Genomic DNA, 26,335 nt, shown 5'->3' with positions numbered 1-26,335 from the left:
AACATTTAACATGCAGATTGGTGTATGAGGTTTAGAGGTGCTCCAAGACATATTTTGATATATTAAAATTTGAATTTGCCACTGCTTCGAGTCTGTGTGGGAAACTAATTGGCTGCTCTAGTTAAAATGCCAGTGACATTCTCATGTAACAATGCATGGAAAATATACCATCCACCATCCCCACAATAATAGTAGTAAAGGTGTATTAACCCTCTGAGTCTAATAGCAAACAAATGTTACATTTGCAAAAAGGTTTGAAAGAAGCACCTTGTCTGTTGTTTCAAGAAATTTTGCTTACACATCCTGTAAAATCAATGGCAACATATGGCATCTATGACAGCTGGTAGTTGCCCATTTTTTTAGACTGAAATCTCATTATGCTTAATTAAGCTTGGGGCCAGCTATTATAGATTGAATAGAGAATTGGTAAACAAACCGATTTACAGACTAAACACTGTTATTGCTTTTGTTCTTAAAAAATTATTGCAAAAAGATAATATATTACACAAGACTGCTGTTGTATAATAACACATAACACACTATTTGTTTTTGGTTTGGGATCTTGCTTTAAGTCATTAACACTGGTTGCTCAGAGTGTGCCCAATGAGCTACTTGCATAATTTCTTATGCATGCAATACCCTTTGCAGCAAACTGTCGAGAAATAACGATGTGACAGGAACACACTGTAATACCATAATGTGTTTGTGCTCTTTGGGCTCTTCTTACTTAGATTTGAGAAAACGGCTACTTCCTCATCCCTTTGGCACACTGGTCGAAACACCTGCGGCACAAGAGGGTTGGCACACACAGTCTTGAAAGTTTGTGCGTCAGAGTGAGGACCAACATTTTCATCTAATTCCATGATTTTCTTGAGCTGCTTCACAGCCTCCAGTGGGAAACTTTTGTCTCCAACCTGTGGGGAGAGGGACAAGAAGTTTTCATCTGGCACAGTAAAAGTTTTGTTAATGTCGTGTCAAAAAGCTGAAATTTTCATTGTATTCGCAGAGATTAATCAGAGGAAAGGACAAGGCAGTCATTTCAGGCGTACTTTTGCAGGCCACACTGAACATAAGTGGGTTGAGTGATTTCCTTGAAGTTAATGTTTTATGTAAGAAGATAGCCTGAATATATCAACCACAAGCTACTATACCAGAAATGCATCGAAATATACAAAAAACAACAAAGAGAGTTTAAAAATGAGCCTTGGATCTATAATACTTCCAAAAACAAATGATACTTACTCTGACCCATAGTCCTTGAGGTCCACTGCACACACATCCCACCAAAAAAAGAGCAAAGAGCACTCTCATTTTTCAAGATGATGTGAAAATGGCTTTGGATTTTATGATTTTCTTCTGTGGTTGAGACAGTAGATCTGGAAAAGGTGAGCCGACCAAGAAACAGACAAATGGAAAAACTTTTATAGATATTTTCAGAAATTAGGGAGGAGACTTGTAAACACAATACAAACAATGGGCGGGGGACAGTAGCAGGTGCTCAAGTCTGAACTACACTTTTTTACCATTATAAAGTGATAAAATTAAGGCATTCGACAACCAGTTGTGAGTTCAAGTGTGTTGGATCCGCTTTTCCCTTTATAAACACCGTCATGTAATCTGTTTATAACAACTACCTGTGTTATTACCTCCGTCGGCACAATATTTCATGTTTCGTGACTTTTCACACCAACACATCTGATACCTCAGTACCAGCTAATAAATCTCATCCCTCGTCAGTGCTGTCTGATAAAGAAGCAGCTATGTATGTACACATCTGTAAATTACGACATTTTACAAACTGGCAACAGATGGGAATCACTGGAAAACAGATAAGCATATTTGATCTGAAACGACACTGGTTTGAAGACTGGCAGTCAAATCTGTGAGAGTCTGAGACACAATTCTGAGAGCTGCCATCAACAATGAATTATAGCTGTCTATGTAAACTTTATTTCATAAAATCAAACCTATATCTAGTTTTATATGTTTTACTTTTGCTGAGTTAAAAGCTTAAACCTTTTCTGCTTTTTATTACCTTGAGAAAGATCACAGTTTGGAGACTTAAGATTGAACTGTCATGCTGCGACAGAGAACTGTATAAAAAAGTGTGTGTGCTTTAGCAAAAATGTGTTATAGGGCAGCGAGACATCTGCAGATAAAAGTGGGAGCAATATTTGGACAGATCGAGCTGCTTACGTGTTTTAGTGACTTTTGCCAGTGGGATAATAAAATAAATTTAGTTAAATAATGAAATTATGTTTATCTGTATGTGATTGGGGACGACCTATGAGAGAGAACCCAAAAAGTCGAATGTTATTCATGTTTATTGATCAATGGTCATGACAATTTGCATATTAATGATCAAGAAAATGACCTCTCAGCCCACTGTTGGCCAGTGGTGCTAGTTTGTAGTTATTGTGCAAATGTACTGTTTAAAAGGTTCGGGGAACATGAAGTCAGTTGAGATGGAAGAAGTCACTTCGATGAGTGACGAAATGTTTCCCCCAGTGAAAATGCTACGTTCAGATGAACAGAATCAACTTTTTGCGATTTCCTTACCTGGATGATTGAGCATGCATTGAGAGACTATCAGAGAGAAATTAATAAAAGCAGTACATCAAAGTTAAAGTCCTTGAAACAGCTTATTTAAAGAAGCTGAAATTCTGTATAAGAACTATTCATCAAAATCTGTCTTGGTTTGACTTTGATACTCTAGAAGCCAATTAAAACTCCAAATGAGCAAATATGCTTCTAAGTTTAAAGAAAAAATATACAAAGTTGACAAAATAAATTAAATACTATTTTTAGCATTAGAAAAAAATAAATTAAAAATAAAATAGAAATTAAGGACAATCAAAAGAAGTCAATGCACATTTCTATCAACTCAAAAATTGCAATTTGTAAGAGCCTGTCAGTGTTATCAGTTTCTTGATCCTCCAAGAACTGTCCAGGATGAGACAACAGACACCCAGTATTGCAGCAGAAACCTGAGAAAGAAGAGGCACCAGAGGAGGAACCATAATGGAACGACAGGCACGGTATGTAGCACCAGCAGATAGAGGAATGGCTGACATCCAGAAATCCTACCAGTGGCTGGACAAAGCTGGACTGAAAGACAACACAGAGGCACTAATCATGGCAGCACAGGAACAAGCTCTGAGCACAAGATCCATAGAGGCTGGGGTCTATCACACCAGGCAAAACCCCAGATGCAGGCTGTGTAAAGATGCCCCTGAGACAATCCAGCACATAACAGCAGGGTGCAAGATGCTAACAGGCAGGCCATACATGGAACGCCATAACCAAGTGGCCAGCGTAGTACATGGAGACATCTGTGCCAAGCATGGCCTGAAAGTTCAGAGATCAAAATGGGACATGCCACCTAAGGTGGTCAAGAATACCGAGCTAAGATCCTGTGAGACTTCCAAATGCAGACAGACAAACTGGTGATGGCTAACAATCTGGACATAGTAGTGGTAGAAAAGCAGAGGAAGATGTCTGTAGTGGTAGACGTAGTGATACTGAGCGATAGGAACTCAAGAAGCTGTAGAGATACCAAGGGCTGAGAGAAGAAGTCGAGAAGATTTGGAGGGTGAAGGCAACAGAGGACCTAGTGGTAATCGGAGCAGTCTGTGCAGTGACCCCCAAGCTAGGCAAGTGGCTCTGGCAGTTGCTAGGACCAACATTCGAGATTTCTGTCCAGAAGAGTGCAGTCCTAGGAACAGCAGTTTTTAATGCAACAAGCTGCAACAAACAAGATGGTTACAAGATGTACATGAAAGCACATCTTGTAACCAAGGCCTGTCTGTCTATAAACTGCATACACTTCAGGAATTCTCTGACTCCTGTTCTATAATCCACGTTTCATTGCAAAACTGTGCAGCAATTTAAAATAATGTCAAAACAAATAAAAATACATTAAGAAAACTGCACTTCTATTCCATGGTTCATGAAGTATGAAACTTTGCATTCTCCAAATTCATAGTAGGAAACTTAACTTAAAAATGTCACAAAAGCAGTCGGACACTTGAAGGTTAAACTACACCCACATGCACAGACTTGGCTAGAACTGTTAAGTAACCAGCCAAGCATTGTTGGGAAAATCAATAAAGAATGTGGTAACTTTTCATTGATTTTTCACATTCAATAAGTATTATATAACTGCTTTCTGGCTGGAGCACATACAGCAGTAAGTAAAAACGGTCAAATATCAAAGCAAAAATGCTTTTGATGATAAATCCCATGACTAGTTTTAACTTATTAGTGAACTCTTTCCCTGTCTTTTAATCGGCAGCTGTTTGACTTGTGAGAAGGGATATTTTACTGTTATTTTATCATTGCATCAGAATCATATAATAAGCATTGCATTAAAGCATTTATTGAAGCTATTGACATTACATTAACGTTTGTATTACAGTGATTGTTATAACCTCATGTTAATCTTCTATTTACAGGTGTTGGTATAATCATATAATCTTTCATTGCAGGTGTAACCATGATCATCTTCATACATATTGCCGCTTGGTGCTTATTATGGAGTTGTGCTCACGTCAGTAAGGGTTAAAAGTGTCATGATCCTGGGCCATGTTGGCCCAGCATTCTTGGTTCTCTTGTATTTTTGGTATGTTGTTCTGTGTTTAGGCCATGGTTCCTGCCCTGTTACGTTGTTCCTTATGTGTTTTCCCCCTTGTGGCTCTTAGCCCCTGTGTGCCCCTCTGTGTATCTGAGCCCTCGTCTCTCCTTGTGTTTTATTCCATGTTTTCCCCAGCCCGTTATGTCTGTGCTCTCCCCGTGCTCTCTCTCCTCCTGTCTGAACCTCTGTACTTCCTGTTTTACTTTGACAGTCTCCCGTCAGTGTTGCGTTTACTCCTGCCTTGTCTTGTTATGATTATCAGTGTCACCTGTGTTCCTCGTGTGCTCCCACTTCCCTCGTTAACCCTCTGTGTATTTAGGTCTGCGTCTCCCTCAGTTCTGTGTCGCGTTCTCCCTCATTCATGGCCGTGTGTTTCTCCGTGCAATATGTTTAGTTTCCACTTTAGTTTGTATGGTCTTCCTGTCCAGCAATAAAGCTGCATTTTGAGTTTATTCCTGCCTCCGCGAGCTTGCGTTTGGGTCCACTTCCTGCCTGCCACACAGCCGAATCATGACAAAAAGCTACAGTCAGCAGGATGTCTGGCTGATCTATTGAGTGAAGTGACGTAGAGCGTAGAAGGCCGCACATGCTTACAAAACACATATACCATGTTATTCATCATGATCCTTTATTCATTTATATTCTTTTATTAAGCTTTGAGTAGTGGCATTTGATTAGAACATTTATTCAACATATTACATGTATGGTTTCAGTTAGGTTAGTGCACACATGAAGAGTTGGCCTCTGTCCTCATAGACAGAGTGAAGGCTGAGGTCGGGGCACACACGCACACGCACAAGCAGTAGTTAAACTCATGTGTAGGGGAGAGTTCAAATATTTAAATAGCAATCTGCAAAGCCTTGTAGCTGTTTGATTATGCTTGCAGGAGAGACTGTTTGTTCCAGGGGATAAGCAGAGTTAGAAGATTACTGGGAAGGATCTGGCCTTGGGAAGAAGAAGATGTTCTTTTAATGTGTTAAAAGTTGTCAACATTGATTGTATTGTACCTACTTTACGCATGAGGGGGCGTTCCAATACCCTGATTTTCATAAAAACTATTGTTGTGTGGTTTTCGGAGAGAGATCGATGCTGTCTGGGTGCAGTGTTCATCTCCCACACGTGTGTTCATTAAAATCATCGTTTGACTTGACCCGGCCGGACCAGTGTTGTTATTTTGGTTTTCCTCCTGTATCCATCCCCAATATTTTGAACCCGTGACACTTGCTAACAGTTTATCAGGATAGTTAGCAAGTAGGCTGGTTTCATTTTATGTGCATTTCTTACCAACTAACCACAGAGTGACTCCTTTATTTTAAGATTATTATTAGATTTTAGCTTGGTTTTACACAATTCCCAGTTTTCTTTATGGAAATGGAAATCATGGAACGGGTAACAAAGAAACAAAAAGAAAACAAACACTGAAACTAGTTATATGTATCCACAATTTGTAAACATCAAGTCCTCATGCTCTGAAGCTGCTCTCACCCCTGCAAACAGGCTCAGAGAGAGGGATGGGAGCTAATGTATTAACTAGAAATCTGAAACAAATCCAACGCACTCGTTTTAAGTGAGCTTTCCAGCTTTCATGAGAGACATACAAAGTCGTAATCGTGTCCGCTCCCATGCATCAGTGCTTTAATACAACTTCTCATTTAATGTGCTGAAATTGTTATGTAAATATTCATAGATGTGAGTAATATTGCAATCATGACTTATAAAGGAAACTGACTGAGTTAGTTAGACATTAACTTGACAAGTTCAAATGTCATCTGATTAATGGATGGGAGTGCTCGTCTAAGAGGAGATTTATTATGTTTTTTTCCTCTAAAGTAGTAACCTCACTTTTAACAAGGCACAGATCTTAACTGCGTGCAGTCACATAAAAGGATAGACACACACAAGATTATAACATACTGTCCATTAGCAAACATTGCAGTCTCACCTATTGTCATGAATCTAGGAATGACAGAATCAAACAGATTCATGAATCCAGTAATACTTGTGGGCTTATTCCATGATTAAAAGTGGCTTGTGTGTCAAACCTGCTGATGCAGCCCTCCAACACTCAAACCATAGCCTTTATCCATAAATTAAAATAGGCCTGGCTCCTATAGAAATTAATGCTGAATACAGAATCGCCATATGAAACGTTAGAACCAAACCAAATGTGTGGGTGCACAGCGCAGTAAAGGCTGTTAATTGTCAGAACAGAGCTTCCAAACCTGATCATCATCTGTGTTAGTTAACAGAGTAAGAAGACCGGCAGCATTTATCAAAGACACCACACACCCTTGCCACTGTTTAAACCGTTGCCATCCAGTGACTGGCTCAGAACAATTAGTGTGTGATCTTATTAAGTAAACAGCTGTACCCCCAGAGTTACAGCCTCAATCACACCCGTGTGTGAATACAGACCAAAGGATCTGCAAGTGCGCACACACACACACACACACACACACACACACACACACACACACACACACACACAAGCAAACTCCGTCACTGGCTGTTATCACAGAGTTCACTGAGTACTGTTGTAAATAAATAAATTAAAGTAAATAATGCTACTAAAGAAGTGACTTTTATCTTTGAAATTTATTGCTTTTTAAAAATAGCTTATATAGAGCTATTTAAAAAAAAAAAATTGTGTTGTGCATTTACAAAAGAGAGCAAAGATTAGTGAACGGAGAAAAATACCATAATTTTTTCACCTATAAAGCCCCAAAACCCAGAATCTGCCTTCGTAGCAACTCATTACTAGTTCATTATTGTGCAGGTGGAAGGGCTGGTATACTCAAGAGTTCACTGGTGTCCTGAACTGAGAGCATGTCTGTTTAACGAGGTAGTTTGGCTGCATAAATTAAATTATTCACAGTACTGAATGCTGATATAGTGCATATTTGAGTCTGATATGAAGGTGAATGGTGCTTGAGCAGATGTTGTGTTACATCCTGATGTAAAATTTGGTGAAAGGAAATTAAATGTTAGAAAAATAGCCTGTGCATTAGTTTTGAAGTGATCACCGGACCTGTCAGCAAACACAAATAACCTACAAGTACATGCTCAACAAAACCTTCCTTGTGCGTGTTAAGGATAATCTTGAATATATTAAAACTGCTTAATATATTTACAAATGTCAATGTGGATGAAAAATACACTTGTGAGACAGATTAAAACAAAAAAACAAACCTTTATTGAGGCGATAATCCAAAGGGCAGCCAGTATCAAAGTCCAGTTAAACCAATAGAAGCCACACGAGGGCCAGTAACTGTGAACAAGCAGTACATATAACAGCATGACATATAACTGAGGGGAGACAGAGGCTATAAATACACAAGTAATTAGGAAAAACACCAGGGTATACTGCCGAAACTAATCAGTAAAAACACACAAGTGAGGTAAAACTAAATACAGTGAACATGAGACAAGAGACTATCAAAATAAAATAGCACGGGCTCATCTAACATTGAAACTGCAGGAAAGTACAAAAGTGCAGGAAAACTTAAACTTAATTACAAATTATGAACAAAACTGAAACCAAAGTAGAGAATAAAATAACAGAAAAATTAAACATATCGACTAGAATGGAGAAATATTACAAGATTACAAGAACAAATTGCACAAAACACATAATAAACACAACTAAAATGTTAAACTCAGAACGGAGCTGTATAAATGAAATAGAATAGAATAGAATAGAATAGAATGCAGGGTTGAAAGCTCAGGACCGACAACAAATATCTTACATAAAGCCACTTTCAGGTCAAGTCAGTTTTATTTGTATAACCTGATACCACAGAAATACTTCTGAAAATCTTCACAAGCAAAAATCATAGCAAAAACATGCCTCTGGGTGTTCTCTACAGGCACTCCTGCTCCCTCCTACAGTCCAAGGACTTTTAGGCAAATTAATCTGGCTGTAGCTATGAATGTGAACATGAATGGCTGTCTGTTTCCTTGTGCAAGACTGTAGACCCTTCCTGTCACCCTTCAGAAAATGGTTGGATTGCACCAATATAATAAAATGGAGAAATAAGCAAACAAACCAAAATACTTAAAATACACAAAATGTGTGCAGTAGAGTTTTGAATAAGGTGTATATTCTCTTGATGACTCTGCAGTGGTTGGATACATCAGCAGGGATGATGAGACAGAGTACCGGGCTGTGGTCGACTCCTTTGTCACGTGGTGTGAGCAGAATCATCTGCAGCTCAACGTGGCAAAGACCAAGGAATGGTCTTGCTTTGGTAATGCTTTGTATCATGTTTTATTTAATATAAACAAGCCCTTAAACACAATCAGAGGTCACTGTCAGCCTCTCCGGCTTATCGTTAGCACTATTGATTTGAAGCACTTTTAAGCTAAGTTTTTAAAACTTTATGATTTAACTACAGCCCATGCACTAACGGTTTACAGACACCAAATATTTGAATGCTTCAGATAAAAATTACTTTAACTGAGATTTCAACATGTATGTGAAGTTTAAGATCAGGTATTTTTCATAGTGACTTATTCAAAATATGGAGCACCATTAGAGTATGTACAAATTTGACATGAGGACAAAAAGTACAGCGTAAGTTTCCTGTTTTAGGAACAGCATCATATATTAACAGTGTTGGGGAGTAACGGAATACATGTACCGCCGTTACGTATTTAGAATACAAAATATGAGTAACTGTATTCCGTTACAGTTACCGTTTAAAAAGGTGGTATTCAGAATACAGTTACTTTGTTGAAATAAATGGATTACACGGCGGTACTTCCCTGTTTCATATTGTCGCGGGTCAGGACTGTTTGAGTTTGTTTGACAGCTATGTTCTGTTGTTCCAGGCGGCAGCGTTACGGTTGCCATGGTTACAGGGTGACGCGCTCTCTCTCTGCGTGTTTCCTGGGTGAGAGAGCGCTTTTTTGTTGTTGTTGTTGTGCTAAGCTAAAAGGCAGAATGCTACAGGCATGGCCCTAAAGAATGTAGCATCATGGGCAGTGTAGTCTGTGCTGCAGCGAGAATGGACTGCCATACACGTTATGTGTCTGTGAGCGAGGGAGGGAGAGAAAGGAAAGGTCCGAGCTGTCACGGAGCAAAAACGGGAGCTGGAAGCATGTAAATATAATAATAACCACTGCAGCCAAGAAGAGTGCCTGACGAGCCCATTTGTAAGCAGTGTTGGGAAGGTTACTTTTAAAATGTATTCCATTACAGAATACTGAATACATGCCCCAAAATGTATTCTGTAACGTATTCCATTACGTTACTCAATGAGAGTAACGTATTCTGAATACTTTGGATTACTTAATATATTATCGTGCTGTTTACAACTACGTGAATGTACTATTGCTGTGATTTATTACTGATACTGAAGGTCCGCGGCTCCGAAACGTAGTAAAGGGACCTCTGGCTAATACGGTGGGTTCCGTGTCGGGCTGGTAGCCGAAAACTAGCTTTACTTTGTTGTCTGGGTCAACTTTGCTTGCCAGAGACAGAGAGAGGCGTTGAAAGACTGCTCCAACGGAACTTATTTACACGAACACAGTGTACAGTTGAGTCTTAATAGCTTACTTACAAATGGGCTCGTCAGGCACTCTTCTTGGCTGCAGTGGTTATTATTATATTTACATGCTTCCAGCTCCCGTTTTTGCTCCGTGACAGCTCGGACTTCCTTTCTCTCCCTCCCTCGCTCACAGACACATAACGTGTATGGCAGTCCATTCTCGCTGCAGCACGGACTACACTGCCCATGATGCTACATTCTTTAGGGCCATGCCTGTAGCATTCTGCCTTTTAGCTTAGCACAACAACAACAACAAAAAGCACTCTCTCACCCAGGAAACACAGAGAGAGAGAGCGCGTCACCCTGTAACCATGGCAACCGTAACGCTGCCGCCTGGAACAACATTACGTAGCTGTCAAACTGTAGTGTTCTATTGCAGAGTGTAGCAACTCTGATTAAACACCAAGCTAAACCTCTGTCAATGAATACAGGAGTCCGAGTAGAGTTGACTTTTTACTCAGAATCTTCATTTGACAAGCGGTGAAAACTGCAGTTGAAAAGAAATACAGAATAGGAAAAATGACCATGTTTACATGAATACTGCATCACGAAATAACTCAAAATTTGACCATACATCTTCGTATTAGCTTGAGTAACAGTAATGATCATCAAAACTGCCTTTTTTAACATGTACAAATCAACCTTCATGAATTACAAATAAAATATAGTTTTTAACAAATACCGCTATTTATGCTTTTTTAACACCTTCATCATGAAATATATACACTTACGGCGTTGCCTGAACAATGTTCCCAAGTGGATGGCTGTGGATAAGCCTCAGAGCATGACCGCATGTCACTCTCCCTCTTAGAGCAACCAGGAAGAGGAAGTAAACAGGAAATGAAGCGATACAGGTAACCCACCAGGAAGTGAGGTTATTAGCAAGTTCACCTTCAAAATTAAATCTTCTTACCATTTTTAACTCTTTTTACTGTTCTTTTTAACTTAAATACATACAAATGAATTATTTTAAAGCAAACATTGAAGATAAATGACATAAATGCCTTTGAGGCATCACACTCCCCGCCTGGCCTATGTGAGGCCACTATGAACTTGAATGAGTCCAAACAACAGTCCTTAAATCAGTCCTTAGGCAGAAGAAGAACTACTTCTGCAACTGGCCTTAGGAAGGTTCTTATGTCACCTTGGTCGGTCGTTTTTACCTCAGCCTTTCTCATATGTCCATCCTTCCCAGGAAATGTTGCTGTGACTATGGCCATGGGCCAGTAGTTGCGGATGGTCTGCTTGTCCCTGAGGAGGACCAGATCCCCAACTTGAAGGTTTCTGCGTGTCACTGTCCATTTTTGCCTTTGTTGTAAGGATGGTAAGTATTCTTTGCTCCAATGGGCCCAAAACTGGTTCGCGAGCGCTTGAACCTGCCTCCATTGTTTTGTGAAGAGGTCCTTATCTGTGAAATCTCCTGGAGGAGGTGGAACTCCTGATTTCTGTGTGAGGAGCATGGCCGGTGAAAGAATGAAAGGTTGGTGTGGGTCTGTAGACACAGGTAGGAGTGGACGTGCATTGATGATAGCTGTAATTTCTGCCATTAGTGTTGACAGCACTTCATGGGTTAGGCGACTCTTTTGATGCAAGAGCATTGAATTAAGGATTCTCCTGGCAAGACAATCATCCGTTCCCATGAGCTTCCCATGTGGGAAGCATGTGGAGGTCTGAAGTTCCAGCTACATACTTGCTTGCTGAGGTACCCCTGTACAGTATTGTCCATCTCCAACTCCTTGCTAGCTCCAATGAAGTTGGTCCCACAATCCGACTGGAGTTCTTTTGCAGGGCCTCTGAGAGCGAAGAACCGCCTGAGAGTGTTTATACAGCTAGATGTGTCCATAGACTCAATCAGCTCAATGTGGACGGCCCTTGAACTCAAACAACTAAACATCATGGCCCACCGTTTGCTCTCTGCCTGTCCTCCTCTGGTGCGTCTGGTTACAACAGACCAAGGCCCAAAGACGTCAAGCCCAACGTATGTGAAGGGAGGGCAAACCTTGAGACGTTCCGGTGGTAAGTCAGCCATACGTTGTTCTTCCGGTCTCCCACGCAGCTTCCGGCAGATTACACATCTGTGTAGGACTGAATTGATTAGTCGCTTACTACCCCAAATCCACAGTCCAGCTGCCCTTACTGCACCTTCTGTGAGATGTCGACCCTGATGTCTCACCTGCTCATGGTGATGTCGTACGAGCAGTAAGGAAACGTGGCTGTCCTTGGGTAGGATTACTGGGTTCTTTTCTTCACACGTTAGTTGAGAATGTTTCAGTCTGCCTCCAACACAGATGAGACTACTCTCCAAAGTTGGATTGAGTTTATGCAACGGGCTGTTTGTGGGCACCACTTTGTTTGCTTGGAGGGCTGACAGTTCCTTGGCAAAGGCTGGCCTTTGTGCTGCTTGCAGAATGACATGTTTCGCTTGAGCTATTTCGTCCACAGTACGAGGTAAGCAACATATGTGCCATTCTGTACACCTGCTGTTTTGGTTTGAATGTTTGTGAGATGTTGCCACATGGATAAGGAATGCCACTGCTCGCAGTAGAGAGGTAAAGGTGGAGAAACGGTGAAAGCGATCAGGAGTAAGTACAGGTTCCTTCAGATGAGTAGTGTAGGTGCGTACCTGTGTTCGAATCTCTGAGTCATTTCCTGGGTCGATAAGCTCAAACGTCTCACCGGTTTGTGTTGTTTCTGCAGATAACTGATGCAGGAATGAAGGTCCGGTGAACCAAGAACTCTGTGCCAGATGGGATGCAGGCAAAGATCTGGATGCATGGTCCGCAGGGTTTTCTTCCGTGCCCACATAATGCCATTGTTCTGGTCTGGTAGATTGTCGGATACGTTGGACTCTGTTATGGACATATGTGTAGAAGCGTTTTGTCGTATTACAAATGTACCCGAGTACTACCTTACTGTCCGTGTAGAACCTGACAGCATCCAATTTCAGATCCAGCTCCTCCCGGATGAGATCCGCCATTTCTACTGCAAGGACAGCAGCGCAGAGTTCGAGCCTCGGGATTGTTGGTTCAGACTGGGGTGCTAATTTGGCTTTGCCCATAACAAATCCTACTTCCACTTTTCCATCCTCCTGAATGGCTCTCAAGTAAGCGATAGCCCCAATGGCCATAGTTGAGGCATCTGAGAATACAAACAACTCTGTGTGCGCAGCTTTGGTGAGCGAGGTTGATGTGAATGCACGTGGCACATGAAGCTCCTTTAGGACTTGAAGAGAATCTCTCCAGGTTTCCCATTTCTTCAGCTTATCTTCTGGGAGAGGTGCATCCCAGTCAGTCGGTTCCGAACTAAGTTCCCTAAGAAGAGCTCGTCCCTGGATTGTGACAGGTGCCAGCATACCCATCAGATCAAAAACACTATTGACGGTAGAGAGGACTCCACGTCGGGTGAAAGGTTTGATAATAGTTGATGCAGAGAATGTGAATGTGTCTTTTCTGATCTCCTACAGCAAACCCAGGCTGCGCTGCATGGGTGCTGTCTCCCCACTCAAATCCAGATCCTTGATGAGTGGGACACAATCTTCTGGCGGGAAAGCTCCAGTGACTGCTGGACTGTTCGACACAAACTTGTGCAAGCGGAGGTTTGATTCAGCAAGTGAAGCCTGAGTCCGTTGGAGAAGGTCGATTGCTTCTGCTTCAGATGGGAGAGACACCAAGCCATCATCCACGTAAAAGTGCCTTTCCACAAATTTCACTGTGTCGGCACCGTACTTCTGGGCACCTTCAGCAATGGCTCTTCGCAGACCATAGATGGCCACAGCCGGAGATGGTGAGTTGCCAAAGACGTGAACCCTCATGCGGTAGTCGATAACTGCCTTGGTGAGGTTGCTGTCCTCATACCACAAAAACCGGAGGAAGTTGCGGTGCCTTTCATGGACCAAAAAGCAGTGAAACATTTGTTGGATGTCGGCGAGGATAGCTACTCTCTCCCTTCGAAAGCGTAGAAGGACACCCAAGAGAGAATTGTTGAGGTCGGGACCAGTCAGAAGCACGTCATTGAGGGAGACCCCGCAGTACTGAGCGCTGGAATCAAAAACCACCCTGATTTGGTTGGGCTTTTGTGGGTGGTATACCCCGAATGATGGAAGAAACCAGCACTCTTCATCTTCCCTCAAGGGTGGTGCCACCTCTGCGTGACCATTGGCAATGATCTTCTCCATGAATGCCACATATTGTTTCTGCATCTCGGGTTTCTTCCTGAATTGGCGTTGCAAGGATTCAAACCTCTTGACCGCATGCTCTTTATTATTTGGCAAACGTTGCCGTGGCTCCTTGAACGGCAATGGAGCAACCCAGCTACCAGTGTCATCTCTGTAGACATTTGTATCCATGATCTCTAGGAAGAGGATGTCTTCTATTGATGGGGCAGGTTTGTTATCATGTTCAGATTGGTTAAACACTGTGTGTCCTAGCATCCTCTCTGGCATTTTGTTAGACTTGCTGAAGCTTGGCTGTGTTTCTTTGACCTGCATGAAACTTGCACAGGGCTGAAATATGGAATGGTGACCGCTGTCTAGCACATGGGTCTTGAATGTGTCAACCGTTGGCTTATGCACATTACCTAGGCACACCTCCCTTATCACCACCCAGCCTAGATCGAGACGTTGTGCAAAGGGAGCGTTGTGTGGCCCGTTAACTTGTTGCCTGGCCTTGTGTGCTCTAAGCACGTCTCTCCCGAGCAGCAGGAGTATCTCAGCTTCTGGGTCCAGATCGGGGATGTGTTTGGCTATATGGTGGAGATGAGGCTGATGCAAAACTGCACCTGGTGTTGGGATTTCAGCTCGATTGTTGGGGATTTCAGGGCACTCAAGGAGTGGTGGAAGAGGTATGAGAACGTTGCCATCCAACGACTCTATCTGGAATCCTTCTGCCTTCCTGCCGTACATTTCGATGACGCCGGAGCATGTTCTGAGATGGTATAAGAGTGGTTTGTTCTCCACACCAAACAGCTCAAAGAACTCTGGCCTGGCTAAAGAGCGATTGCTCTGGTCGTCCAGGATTACATAAGCTTTAATGGCTTTGTGTTTTGAATGTTTGGGGTAGACCCTTGCAAGGCAGATCTTAGAGCAAGAACGACCCCACTGGCCGGGGCCACAAATCTCTGTGCAGCTGGTTCTAACATCAGTTACGTTCGAATCATCTTCTCCATCCCCGCCGTTCTCTTGTGGTGGTGGAGGAGCCTTGGTGAGTTGAGGTTGTGGGCCAGGGTGCATGGCTGCATCATGATAGATGCTTTCACACTCTAAGCATTTCACGGAAGATTTGCAGTCTTTGGCAACATGTGAAGTTGAAGAACAACACTTGAAGCATATTCCTTTCTGTTTTAGAAAGGCCTTCCTGTCATCGATGGACTTGTTTCTGAATGTCCTGCATTTTTTAAGTGGATGAGGTTTATTGTGCAATGGGCAGTTCTTATTAGGGTCGTTGTTGATTGTAGAGACATCTGTTTTGTGAACTGCGATAGACCTGTTGGTGTTAAAGCTCTTCATAGGTAATCTTTCTGGTTTTGTGGGGTTTGCGCCGTTGCTTTGACGAATAAAGCTGGGGTCATTTCGCTTCTTTGCCTCATGACAGACAAAGTTACAAAAGCAACTAAAGGGAGGGAAGCAGCCGTTGTTCTCCTCTTTGTACCACGACCCAGATGACACCCACTTCTCCTGGAGCCCATATGGGAGCTTGTCTACTATGGGTCCAATACCTCTGGAGGTGTCTAGATACGACAGCCCAGTGGGGTATCCATCCTCCTTGGCGCCTTGTATCTCCATGAGCAAATCCCCAAGTTCACGTAATCTGATGTGATCTTTGGCCACAATTTTTGGAAAACTGTCAAGTCTCTGAAACAACGACTGCTCAATCATCTCAGGGGCACCATAGCAGTCATTCAGCCTCTCCCATGCCTTGCGTAGAGCCAAACCGGCATTATTCACGTGCACTGAGTGTATGCATCTTATTTGCTGTCCAGACTCTTTTCCTAACCATTTGGTCATGAGGTCTAATTCTTGTGTTTCTGTAAGTTGAACCTCAGCCACAGCGTTAGTGAATGAGGACCGCCATGCACGGAAATTCTCTGGTATATCATCAAATTGGTACAGTCCTGACGTGACGAGATCACGTCGCGCCAAATACTGTGCCAGAGGGTCTGGTGGTTGTGACACGCTCACTGGAAGCATATGCCGGGGTGTTTGTGACTGAGCACCTATATACGTGCGAGGGTTTGTCCTTTCGATGTCAGTCTTCGATTCAGCTCTGGTCAGTTTAGACAGGTTTGTTGTGGGTGGATGTGTCCCATCATCCGCTTCAGGCTTGGGCTTGCTATTGCTATGTTGGAATTCCGCTAAGCTTGCAGGTGGATGCCATGTTCTGAAACTGTCTTGTGATTCTGCACAGTCTACAGATTTAACAGGTGGGACAGATACTGGTGCAAAGGTAGACTGATTCTGATCGTTTTGAGAGCAAACATATTCACTAATACGTTGCAATCTAAGCCTGTCTTCTGACTCAGATTTCACATTTTCTACATTTCCATGCATTTCTGCTACATCTTCTAACACCTGTGCTTCAGCGATGGCTGCGTCTGCTTCACGATTTAATGTTAGCACTTCCAGCTCTGTATCAATTCTAGCGGCTTCCAACTGATTTTGAGCTTCTCTAGTTTTCCTTTCTGCTTCTCTAGCAGCCTTTTCCAGTTTTAATTTAGCCTCCTGGCTAGCATATGATGCTCGTACCTTAGCAGCTTCTGCTTTAGCTCTGGCGCGAGCCGCACTTACAGATGATGCTGATGTCACGTTGCTCCTGGTATTTGATACCGATGACTTATTGCTTGCTGCCATCACGAACACGTAGGACCATCGAGTGCCGCCTTTTCACTGTAGTGTTCTGTTGCAGAGTGTAGCAACTCTGATTAAACACCAAGCTAAACCTCTGTCAATGAATACAGGAGTCCGAGTAGAGTTGACTTTTACTCAGAATCTTCATTTGACAAGCGGTGAAAACTGCAGTTGAAAAGAAATACAGAATAGAAAAAATGACCATGTTTACATGAATACTGCATCACGAAATAACTCAAAATGTGACCATACATCTTCGTATTAGCTTGAGTAACAGTAATGATCATCAAAACTGCCTTTTTTAACATGTACAAATCAACCTTCATGAATTACAAATAAAATATAGTTTTTAACAAATACCGCTATTTATGCTTTTTTAACACCTTCATCATGAAATATATACACTTACGGCGTTGCCTGAACAATGTTCCCAAGTGGATGGCTGTGGATAAGCCTCAGAGCATGACCGCATGTCACTCTCCCTCTTAGAGCAACCAGGAAGAGGAAGTATACAGGAAATGAAGCGATACAGGTAACCCACCAGGAAGTGAGGTTATTAGCAAGTTCACCTTCAAAATTAAATCTTCTTACCATTTTTAACTCTTTTTACTGTTCTTTTTAACTTAAATACATACAAATGAATTATTTTAAAGCAAACATTGAAGATAAATGACATAAATGCCTTTGAGGCATCACACAAACAAACCCAAACAGTCCTGACCCGCGACAATATGAAACAGGGAAGTACCGCCGTGTAATCCATTTATTTCAACAAAGTAACTGTATTCTGAATACCACCTTTTTAAACGGTAACTGTAACGGAATACAGTTACTCATATTTTGTATTCTAAATACGTAACGGCGGTACATGTATTCCGTTACTCCCCAACACTGTTTGTAAGTAAGCTATTAAGACTGAACTGTACACTGTGTTCGTGTAAATAAGTTCCGTTGGGGCAGTCTTTCAACGCCTCTCTCTGTCTCTGGCAAGCAAAGTTGACCCAGACAACAAAGTAAAGCTAGTTTTCGGCTACCAGCCCGACACGGAACCCACCGTATTAGCCAGAGGTCCCTTTACTACGGTTCGGAGCAGCGGACCTTCAGTATCAGTAATAAATCACAGCAATAGTACATTCACGTAGTTGTAAACAGCACGATAATATATTAAGTAATCCAAAGTATTCAGAATACGTTACTCTCATTGAGTAATGTAACGGAATACGTTACAGAATACATTTTGGGGCATGTATTCAGTATTCTGTAATGGAATACATTTTAAAAGTAACCTTCCCAACACTGTATATTAATGCTGATGCTGATCAGGGAACCACAAAGACTTTAGACGCTACTGAAAAACTTTAGACCGTCCTACTCTTCCTGCAGGTGTCCGAGGGATCTTCCAGGACATTAAAACTCTTTAAACATTAAAGCAGCCTAATAAAAGAAATGTGAAAATCTTTAGTTTGTTAGCAGATCAATGTGAAATTAATTTATTGCACGGGTATTCTACGTGTATGCTCTGTGTTATTGCAGCTGCAATTCCAGCAGTGTAAAACATACTAAGCAGCAGATTAGAAGTAAGGTTTTAAAGCATTCATACATTTTTCTGAATAATAGACATTTCCCTAACAATGCGATATACAGTTTGCAGTTCATTCAGTGTCTTTTAGTAAGGTGAGGTTTAACGATTTGCGCATAGAAAACATATTTCCCCAGTAGAGAAACTTGCCCTTAAAACATGCCATGAATAAAAGAATCAGAGAAAATGTGGTTTTTCTAGATGATTTGAAACCAAAACTCATACCATAACCTGCTCCCAATCAGTTTATGTGTACAGCATGTGTCACCATGATTATAACGAACACAAAAGCCATCTTTTTACTGAAGCCATTCTGTGCCACTTCCATGACACAGAAAACCATGACTTTCAGCTCAGCACAGCTTGCTAAGCCATGAATCTTGCTTCTCAAAAAAACTCACCTCAATACAGATGGCAAAACAGAAAAGATAAAAACCACTAGGTAAAAACTGGAAATTATTATCATTATTATTTTAGAATAATAATGAAATCCAAGTAACAATCAAGAACTTCAAAACTTCGAATACTAGAATAATAATCCCCAAACAGAAACCCAAACTCAAATATATTCACAAACCCCCCAAAATTCAGATACACAAAAGCTCTGGATCCATGTCATCTGTGATGACGAATTTCCTGCTATAATATTTTTATTATTATTTTTTTTATTATACCTTTATTTAACCAGGAAAAGTCCCATTGAGATTAAGAACCTCTTTTTCAAGGGAGTCCTGGCCAAGAGGCGACAACACTTTGAAATTACAAAGTTACATACATATTTTAAAATAACAATTACATTTTAAAAAACGATTTTCTCTGGCTCTCTCAATCTAGACTTAAAAGCATTTAATGAAATAAGATCTGCTATCTTCCAATCTTTTTGCATCGCATGCATGAAATGAAATCACTTTTTTGTGTGCACACAGGTTCTGTTTGCATTTATTGCTCCTCTACTTCCCTGTATACTTGACAGAAATAAATTACATTGTGCCTTAGATCAAGTATTTAAAGATCTAGATGGGGATTTTAAAGGGGAGATCGGGTGTCTACATAATCTGGATGTCTCAGTGAGGAAGTGTTATAAAATGTTACAAGCCATTTAAAAAAAATAAAAAATATATATTTTGGTCAGTTGATTACACAGTGTAGTGATGCCCTGTGATGCGGGAGCAGCTGAAAGTAGCTTTGGTAGTCAGATTTCCACTTAAAATATTGGTTAGACAATAGCGCGTCTATTCAATTATACAACCAACAACGTGAAAATAATATTTTTTCTACCTTACCCTACTAGTGTGTTAATTAGCATATTTGCATTTGTAGAATAAACCACAATGTACACGTCATCTATCAATGAAGGCTTTTTATTCCAAACAATAATAATAAAAAGAAAACATTTCTTTAAATATGAATATAAAGCAAGGCAAGATGGAAATGTAACAAACGAAAAATCCAAAACAAAATGCATGCCAAAGAATTTTCTGCAGAAAAATAAAATAGTAAATATGCTAAGTAACAGTTTGCAAAACATTCCCCATTTTGTCAGATTCTTTTTTTCTTTTCCTTTTTGAGATATTTTAAGTCTAAAAATTGCAGGTGTCCAATGGGCCGGAGTCAAAAATGCAGAGATAAAGCCACTGGTTTCATCATTGCATGTGGTTAAAAGTCGAATTTCCTTAAAACAGTTTAGCAGGGGATGAAAAATAAATCACAAGTAAGCAGGATGTTTCTGGCTTGCTTTGTTTGTTTAGCAACCAGTGCAGGCAGCAAATGCGCAGATCTCACAGATGTCCAAGGGTACAGCAGCTAAAATGAAGACAAGAAATGGAAGCAGATAAGGTACACTGCTGAATCATCTATATTTAATATTTATGACCCGAGATGTTATGTTAAATTCAGGCAAACTGCTAAATTTATAAATGCCTTACATAATCTGGTCAGGGAAGCAGATGCTCCTCTCTGCCTGCATAGTGGCAGAAACTCCTGTGGGAGCATGGGGTCAGCGCAGAGGGACATGGTGTTAGCCTTCAGTCTTGGGTTTTGTTGTCCTGTCATGCCATTACTCTCCGACAACTCTTGAAGCCGCTTGACAGCTTCCATTGAGAAAGACAACCCATTCTCCTGAAAGAGAAGCAAATGCAGTTACAAAGGCACTGCAACTTCATCTAAAGGCTTCAGTGTCTACATGGTTTCGGTATGATTTGTAATCCATGAAAGTCCAGAACAAAAGTTAGCTTAATTTCTAAAATTTGAGCGTCACTCTCTCTGCTAATGAGCAGAAAATTGTCATTGTTCAAGCCTGCAATCTCATCATGAACACATCAGTCATGCAATGATTCTAAGGAAGGCACTTACTTCAACTTGCACAGCCTCAGAGGTCAAGCCCAGAGCCAGGACGACGAGAGCGGCGATGGCAAATGTGGCTTTCATGGTGACAGTAGTTTGTCTTGCAGTCTTTTTGTCTCTTATTGTAGATGTGCTCAGCAGGTGCTCAGTTTGATGTTTCTGATTTCCCTTTGCCTACAAGCCTCCTTTTATACAATTCTACCCAGCAGCCCCATAATCATGTGACCAGATATGCTGCAAATGAGAGCAAAGTTTTTCTCACGGGTTAATAATTAGTGAGATTAGAGTTAGTGTTTTACAAGGCTGTAAAGAGAAATTCATAAATCCTACTTTGAGCTCATCGCCTCTCTGATTAGATTTATGGAGCTTTGGCTCACGTCTGCTGCGTCTTGGGTTGGTTAAAGAGTTACCTTGAATTCCTCTGACGATGGTGACTCCCAGACCCATTGTTAGAAATTGATCCAAATAATGGGCTTTGTTTAATGTGGAAACAAACAGTTTTTATATTTAAATTGACCCTTTTTTCCCCAAATAGTGCATTGTTTATTACAGAAAAGGTTTATTTATGTCAGTGTCAGTATTTTTCTTTCATATGTTTGATTTTCTTATCAACAAAAACACACCCAAAAGCACTTAACTGGACTAAAGATATATGCAAATACTGTTCTCTCCTATGTGAGATGTGTACAGAGATCTTATTAGCCCCTGGCTGAGAATACTCACTGAATACTAGTGCAGAAAATTGACTGCTGTTCCTGCTTCTGCTGCAGAAAACAGCTGAACAGAGTTCAGTTTTACTTATTTATTTATTTTGTCCTTGACAAGCCTGCCCTCACTTGAATTAATCATCATTAAAAGTGCATGGTCATACTTTCTAAAAGGATTTTTTGACGGGGTGTGATCAGGGTGGGTATAACATAAGTTGTAAAAGGTTTCAAGCGGTACAGAAAAGTTTGTACATCACTTGTTTATCTATGGACAGTGTTGGGTAAGTTACTTTAAATTAGTAACTTAGTTACATTACTAGTTACTTCTCTAAAAAAGTAACTCAGTTACTTCAAGTTACTCGTTACTTTCAAAGTAACTAGTTACTAGGGAAAGTAACTTTGGTTTTACTCAGAATTCTCTTGTTAATGTGTTGCTTCCGTAACTGGATACCCAGCCAGACTGCCAGTCTTCTATCTTGCTTACTTGCCACAAGTGCACTGTGCCACCTACCAATAGAAAGGAAAAAATAATGTGCACATTTCCACGAGAGAAATCCCACGCCTGGACCGTCGTTGACCGCCGCCATGATTCTAGCCTGCTTTTTACATCCAACACAAAACTGCAGTCGTGGTGCTTTTGATTGTACTCAGAACTTGGAAATTCTGCCTTCTGAATAGGAAGATGTAGGTAACACCAGACTGCAGATGAGCTGCATACAGAGCTGGACTGGGACAAAAAAAAATCGTCCCGGCATTTTGACTAGAGACCGCCCACCATTATAGGAAAAATCATAAAGCCTTTGAATGAAAATAAACACTGTTGTGACAGTGATGTACACTGTTCTGATGGTATATATGTATCAATCTATCAATTGTTTGTTGTAAGACTCAGATAATTATTTTTTTTAAAAGCGAGACATTTTAAATGAGAATAATAAAGAAAAGTATTTCCTTGTCCCCCCCTTTCCCTGTTAATGCCCTACCTGCCCCCCTGGCAACACTTTGCTAGACTCGCCCCTGCACAGTTACCAGCTGTCAGCTACTTAGAAAAGGATCCTGGTGTTATTTGTCTCTCAGAAACAGCTCATAACTTCCCTTCAACTCATTCATGTCACCTAAAAGGTAAACCTGTTTCTACATCAGCTGTTCAGCTCTGATGACTCAGTAAGGACATCTCCTGGTTTCATCTTCATGTTTCCCTCTCACCAGATAACCAAACCGATATCATGACCAGCAGCTTTACAGCTGTGGCTCCAGCAAACATCAGCTGATACTAGAAATTAATATTAAATAAATTCTAACAACAGCTGATCAAGCTTAAACGTGCTGCTGTTGTTTAGCGCGACCTCCGCTGGTTTCCTCTTTCTGGCGCAAAGTGGGCGATAAATAAACAAGAGAGAAAAGCCGATCAGCTGATCATTGATCAGTTTCGTGATTGAAGTAGAAACGGGAGAGAATGAGAGAAGAAGAGGCAGCTGTGCAGCTCCAGCTTTGTGTCTTTTCATTGTAGCTGAAGTCCGGGACAAACTGTGTTCCTTTTCACCTCAGTACGAAACGCGAAATATTTTCTCTGAATACGAGACGATTCTGTTTTTTAGGGGACGGTTGGCAACTCTAATAATTAACCGTATGAACAAAATAAAGTTCAACATCAGTAACATAGCACCCACACAGCTGTATAGAAACTCCGTCATGCTAGCTAGCACGCAGTACGAAAATGTCAGCATACCGAAAATAAACTCCACCTAAACTTGGTTTATATCTGACTCCGATAGACTGCAGGTCATAACTTCTTACCTGAAGTTCAGTTCACCTGACACGCGGACCGGCGGCCGCTTCGGGTCTCTCCTCTTGCCTCCCTTTTCCTTCATCCACCTGCTGGCCTCCACCACTTGCTAATGTTATTGAATCTGTGGAAGCTCCGCGATATCCACCACACGAAGTAACGAGTAACGAGCCTATCTAAATCCCAGTAACGAGTAACGCGTTCCTGGTTTTGGCATAATAACTAGTTACCGTGCTCGTTACCACAATAATAACGTAGTTACTGTAACGCGTTACTTAATAACGCGTTAGTCCCAACACTGTCTATGGAAGTATTTCTCTACAGGCTATAGTGCGCATCAGCATCTCTAAGAAACATCTGACCTTCCATTAATAAAACAAAAAAGAGATGCAAGTAAAGTTAATTGACTTGCTTTGGAATGGCACCAAATGTGTAATCACGTACACGACAGTGGGTGTGGCAGCCCAGAGACACAGCTGGCAGGATTTTAATGAGTTCATTAAAAACAATTTTTTTAGCCGGAGCATGAAGGATCAATCTATCCAGTGAACAGACCTGCTGTGGCACAGTGCATCTCAAATATATTTTGGTCATCTTCAGTTTGAGTCTGAGTGATTTATCAGGTGATTTCAGCTAGAGCAGGAAAAGGATGGTGTTATTTTATTTTTTTAAATTATCACTTATTTCCCTGAAGAAATCTAATCTAATAACAAATATATTATGTAGCTCATTTCTTTACTATCCCTTATTAAGCCTGTAACATGAACCTGCTGCATTTCTGGCTCTATGTTAAATTTATATATATACTGGTGCTATTATTGGACCTTAAGATGAAGCAACTTTTTTCTTCTAGCTCTTTCATTGCTTACATGACCAAAATTATTCTCTAAATTGTTTGAGTCACAGCTGTAAGCTTTAATTTGCATTGGAAAAGACCACGATGTACATGCATTCTGTCCATGAAGGGGAGGTAAAACATTAACAGTAACATTAACTTAATTAACATAAACTTAATTAATTTAACCTAATGAGCTCAGAAAGAAAGTTAAGGTAATGTGTGAGTATTTCTTCTGGGTGATTTTAAAATGCTTGTATTTGTTTTAATTGCATTGCCCAAATCACCAAAACATGCTTGTCTTCTGAAGGATAAAAAAATCTTTATGGCCGTTTAGCAAATTAAACTGTTTTTCTTCCAGCTGTTGGAAATTGTCTTTGAGAAGAATGGAACAGCAGTGGCTGTTGCTAATTGTCCTGCTGTTTTTTACATCACAGGGCATTTATCTGTTGGTGAAGCAGATACTGCTTACAACTGGGAAATGAATACTTTGACGTGGAGAATCTAGTCGGCTAAGTAGCAAAGGGGGTTGCTTCAGCTGCCTTGGTGATAATGAAACAGGTGCACTAGAGGGGCAACAAATCAGGAATGGCATTAAAGCCGGAGGCCACAGACATATTTTCCTCCCTCATCTTTTCTAATGGTTTTTTTCATTTGTTTTTCATTGGGCTAGGGCAGGGGTCTGCAACCTTTAACACCCAAAGAGCCACTTGGACCTGGTTTCCACACAAAAGAAAACACTAGGAGCCGCAAATACTTTCTGAAATCTAAAATGAAGATAACACTGTATATATTGTTTTTTTACCTTTGTGCTTTGTGTGAACAACTAAAGTAAGTAAGTAAAGTTTATTTATTAAGCGCTTTTCACAGACAGGCAGTCACAAAGCGCTGTACACAAATATTAAAATAAAAAATACAATCAATAGACATTATACACAATGTAAAAGATCAAATGTAAATAATGTAAAGAATATAAAATACGTAGATCAACAATAGGCTTGTTTGAACAGAAAAGTTTTTAACTGCTTTTTAAAAGAATCCACAGAGCAACTAAGGTGTGTTGCTTATAAAATCAATGAAGTGCTACAGAGAAAATTACATTTTATTTATGTAATTAACACATTTTGAACTCTTAAAGAAATATAACAAAAGGAAAGACACCCAGCTGAACTAAAATGATCCATGTAGCAAACAAAAACTGTTGTGAGCCGCCACCCTTTTAAAAGTAATTGGAAAAAAGCACTATGCCGCTAAAAAAATAGATATTTGCAAAATTCTGCCTCAATATCTATTTTACCTTGTTAATGTGTGGCGGGGGCGTGGTCTGCAGTGCCGCTGCATGGGAGTCGGACGCACCTGAGCGGCACCCGCAATCACGCCTCGCCGCCTTAAAGCCTGTGCTCTCTCTGCTATTGTGTTGTCGGGCTGTGAGCTGAAAAGCTACAGCCGGCTGTATGCGTACAGCAACCGTGTGTGAAAAGTGGCCAATATAGAGATGCTGAAAAGCATGTTCATGCAAACATCGTCGGGTCCGCCGTGATATGTTTACAATGAGACTTCCGGTCCCGAACCTCGGCGCACAGCGCGTCTGCAAATCGGGCTTTCATCTTTACGCAGGACTGTAAGCTGTCATCTGTGAGGCGGGAGCGGTGTTTGTTTTTAACATAGTTCACGATGGAGAACAGCTGCCGACATAATGTGGATCCGAAGATCCATAATTGGCCTATCTGGGGTTGAAAGTCTCGATAAATGCACGGCGTTTCCGCGGGTACACCGGCTTCCCCGAGTGTGACTCTTATTTTGAGAGATGAAAAAAATAATAAAATATTATTTTATTTTTATATTTCAAAATCACAATAATCTTCCAATATAGAACTACAAGTTTTTTTAAAAAAAGAACTAAACACAAATAAAATGCACTTCAGCTAAATACTTGTAATTTATTTTCCCAAACCACGCGGAGCCGCAGTACAAGGACTAAAGAGCCGCATGCGGCTCCGGAGCCGCGGGTTGCCGACCCCTGGGCTAGGGTCATTTTCACTACTGGTAGCATGAGGCGATA

General features: G+C 40.9%; 1 protein-coding gene and 1 long non-coding RNA gene across 2 annotated transcripts; both read right to left on the bottom strand.

The window, feature by feature from the left end:
- Positions 1 to 1,351: 1,351 nt before the first annotated feature.
- On the bottom strand, positions 1,352 to 12,464 carry LOC120440138. The gene is made up of 3 exons (XR_005613002.1): positions 10,914 to 12,464; positions 7,823 to 7,901; positions 1,352 to 1,376 (listed from the first exon to the last, which is right to left on the bottom strand). It is a non-coding gene; the product is annotated as an uncharacterized LOC120440138 (long non-coding RNA).
- Positions 12,465 to 19,947: 7,483 nt separating this feature from the next.
- si:ch211-220m17.5 (guanylin family protein) lies at positions 19,948 to 21,114 on the bottom strand. The gene is made up of 3 exons (XM_031733192.2): positions 20,955 to 21,114; positions 20,528 to 20,720; positions 19,948 to 20,405 (listed from the first exon to the last, which is right to left on the bottom strand). The coding sequence occupies exons 1-3, from the start codon at positions 21,027 to 21,029 to the stop codon at positions 20,347 to 20,349; spliced, it is 327 nt and encodes a 108-aa protein (XP_031589052.1). The 5' UTR covers positions 21,030 to 21,114; the 3' UTR covers positions 19,948 to 20,346.
- Between the last annotated feature and the right edge of the window lie 5,221 nt (positions 21,115 to 26,335).

Source organism: Oreochromis aureus, linkage group 5 (genome assembly GCF_013358895.1).
Source record: "Oreochromis aureus strain Israel breed Guangdong linkage group 5, ZZ_aureus, whole genome shotgun sequence".
In the NCBI taxonomy this organism is placed as follows: Eukaryota; Metazoa; Chordata; class Actinopteri; order Cichliformes; family Cichlidae; genus Oreochromis; species Oreochromis aureus.
The sequence above is the reverse complement of the archived record's forward strand: the minus strand, read 5'-3'. Positions and strand labels throughout refer to the sequence as shown.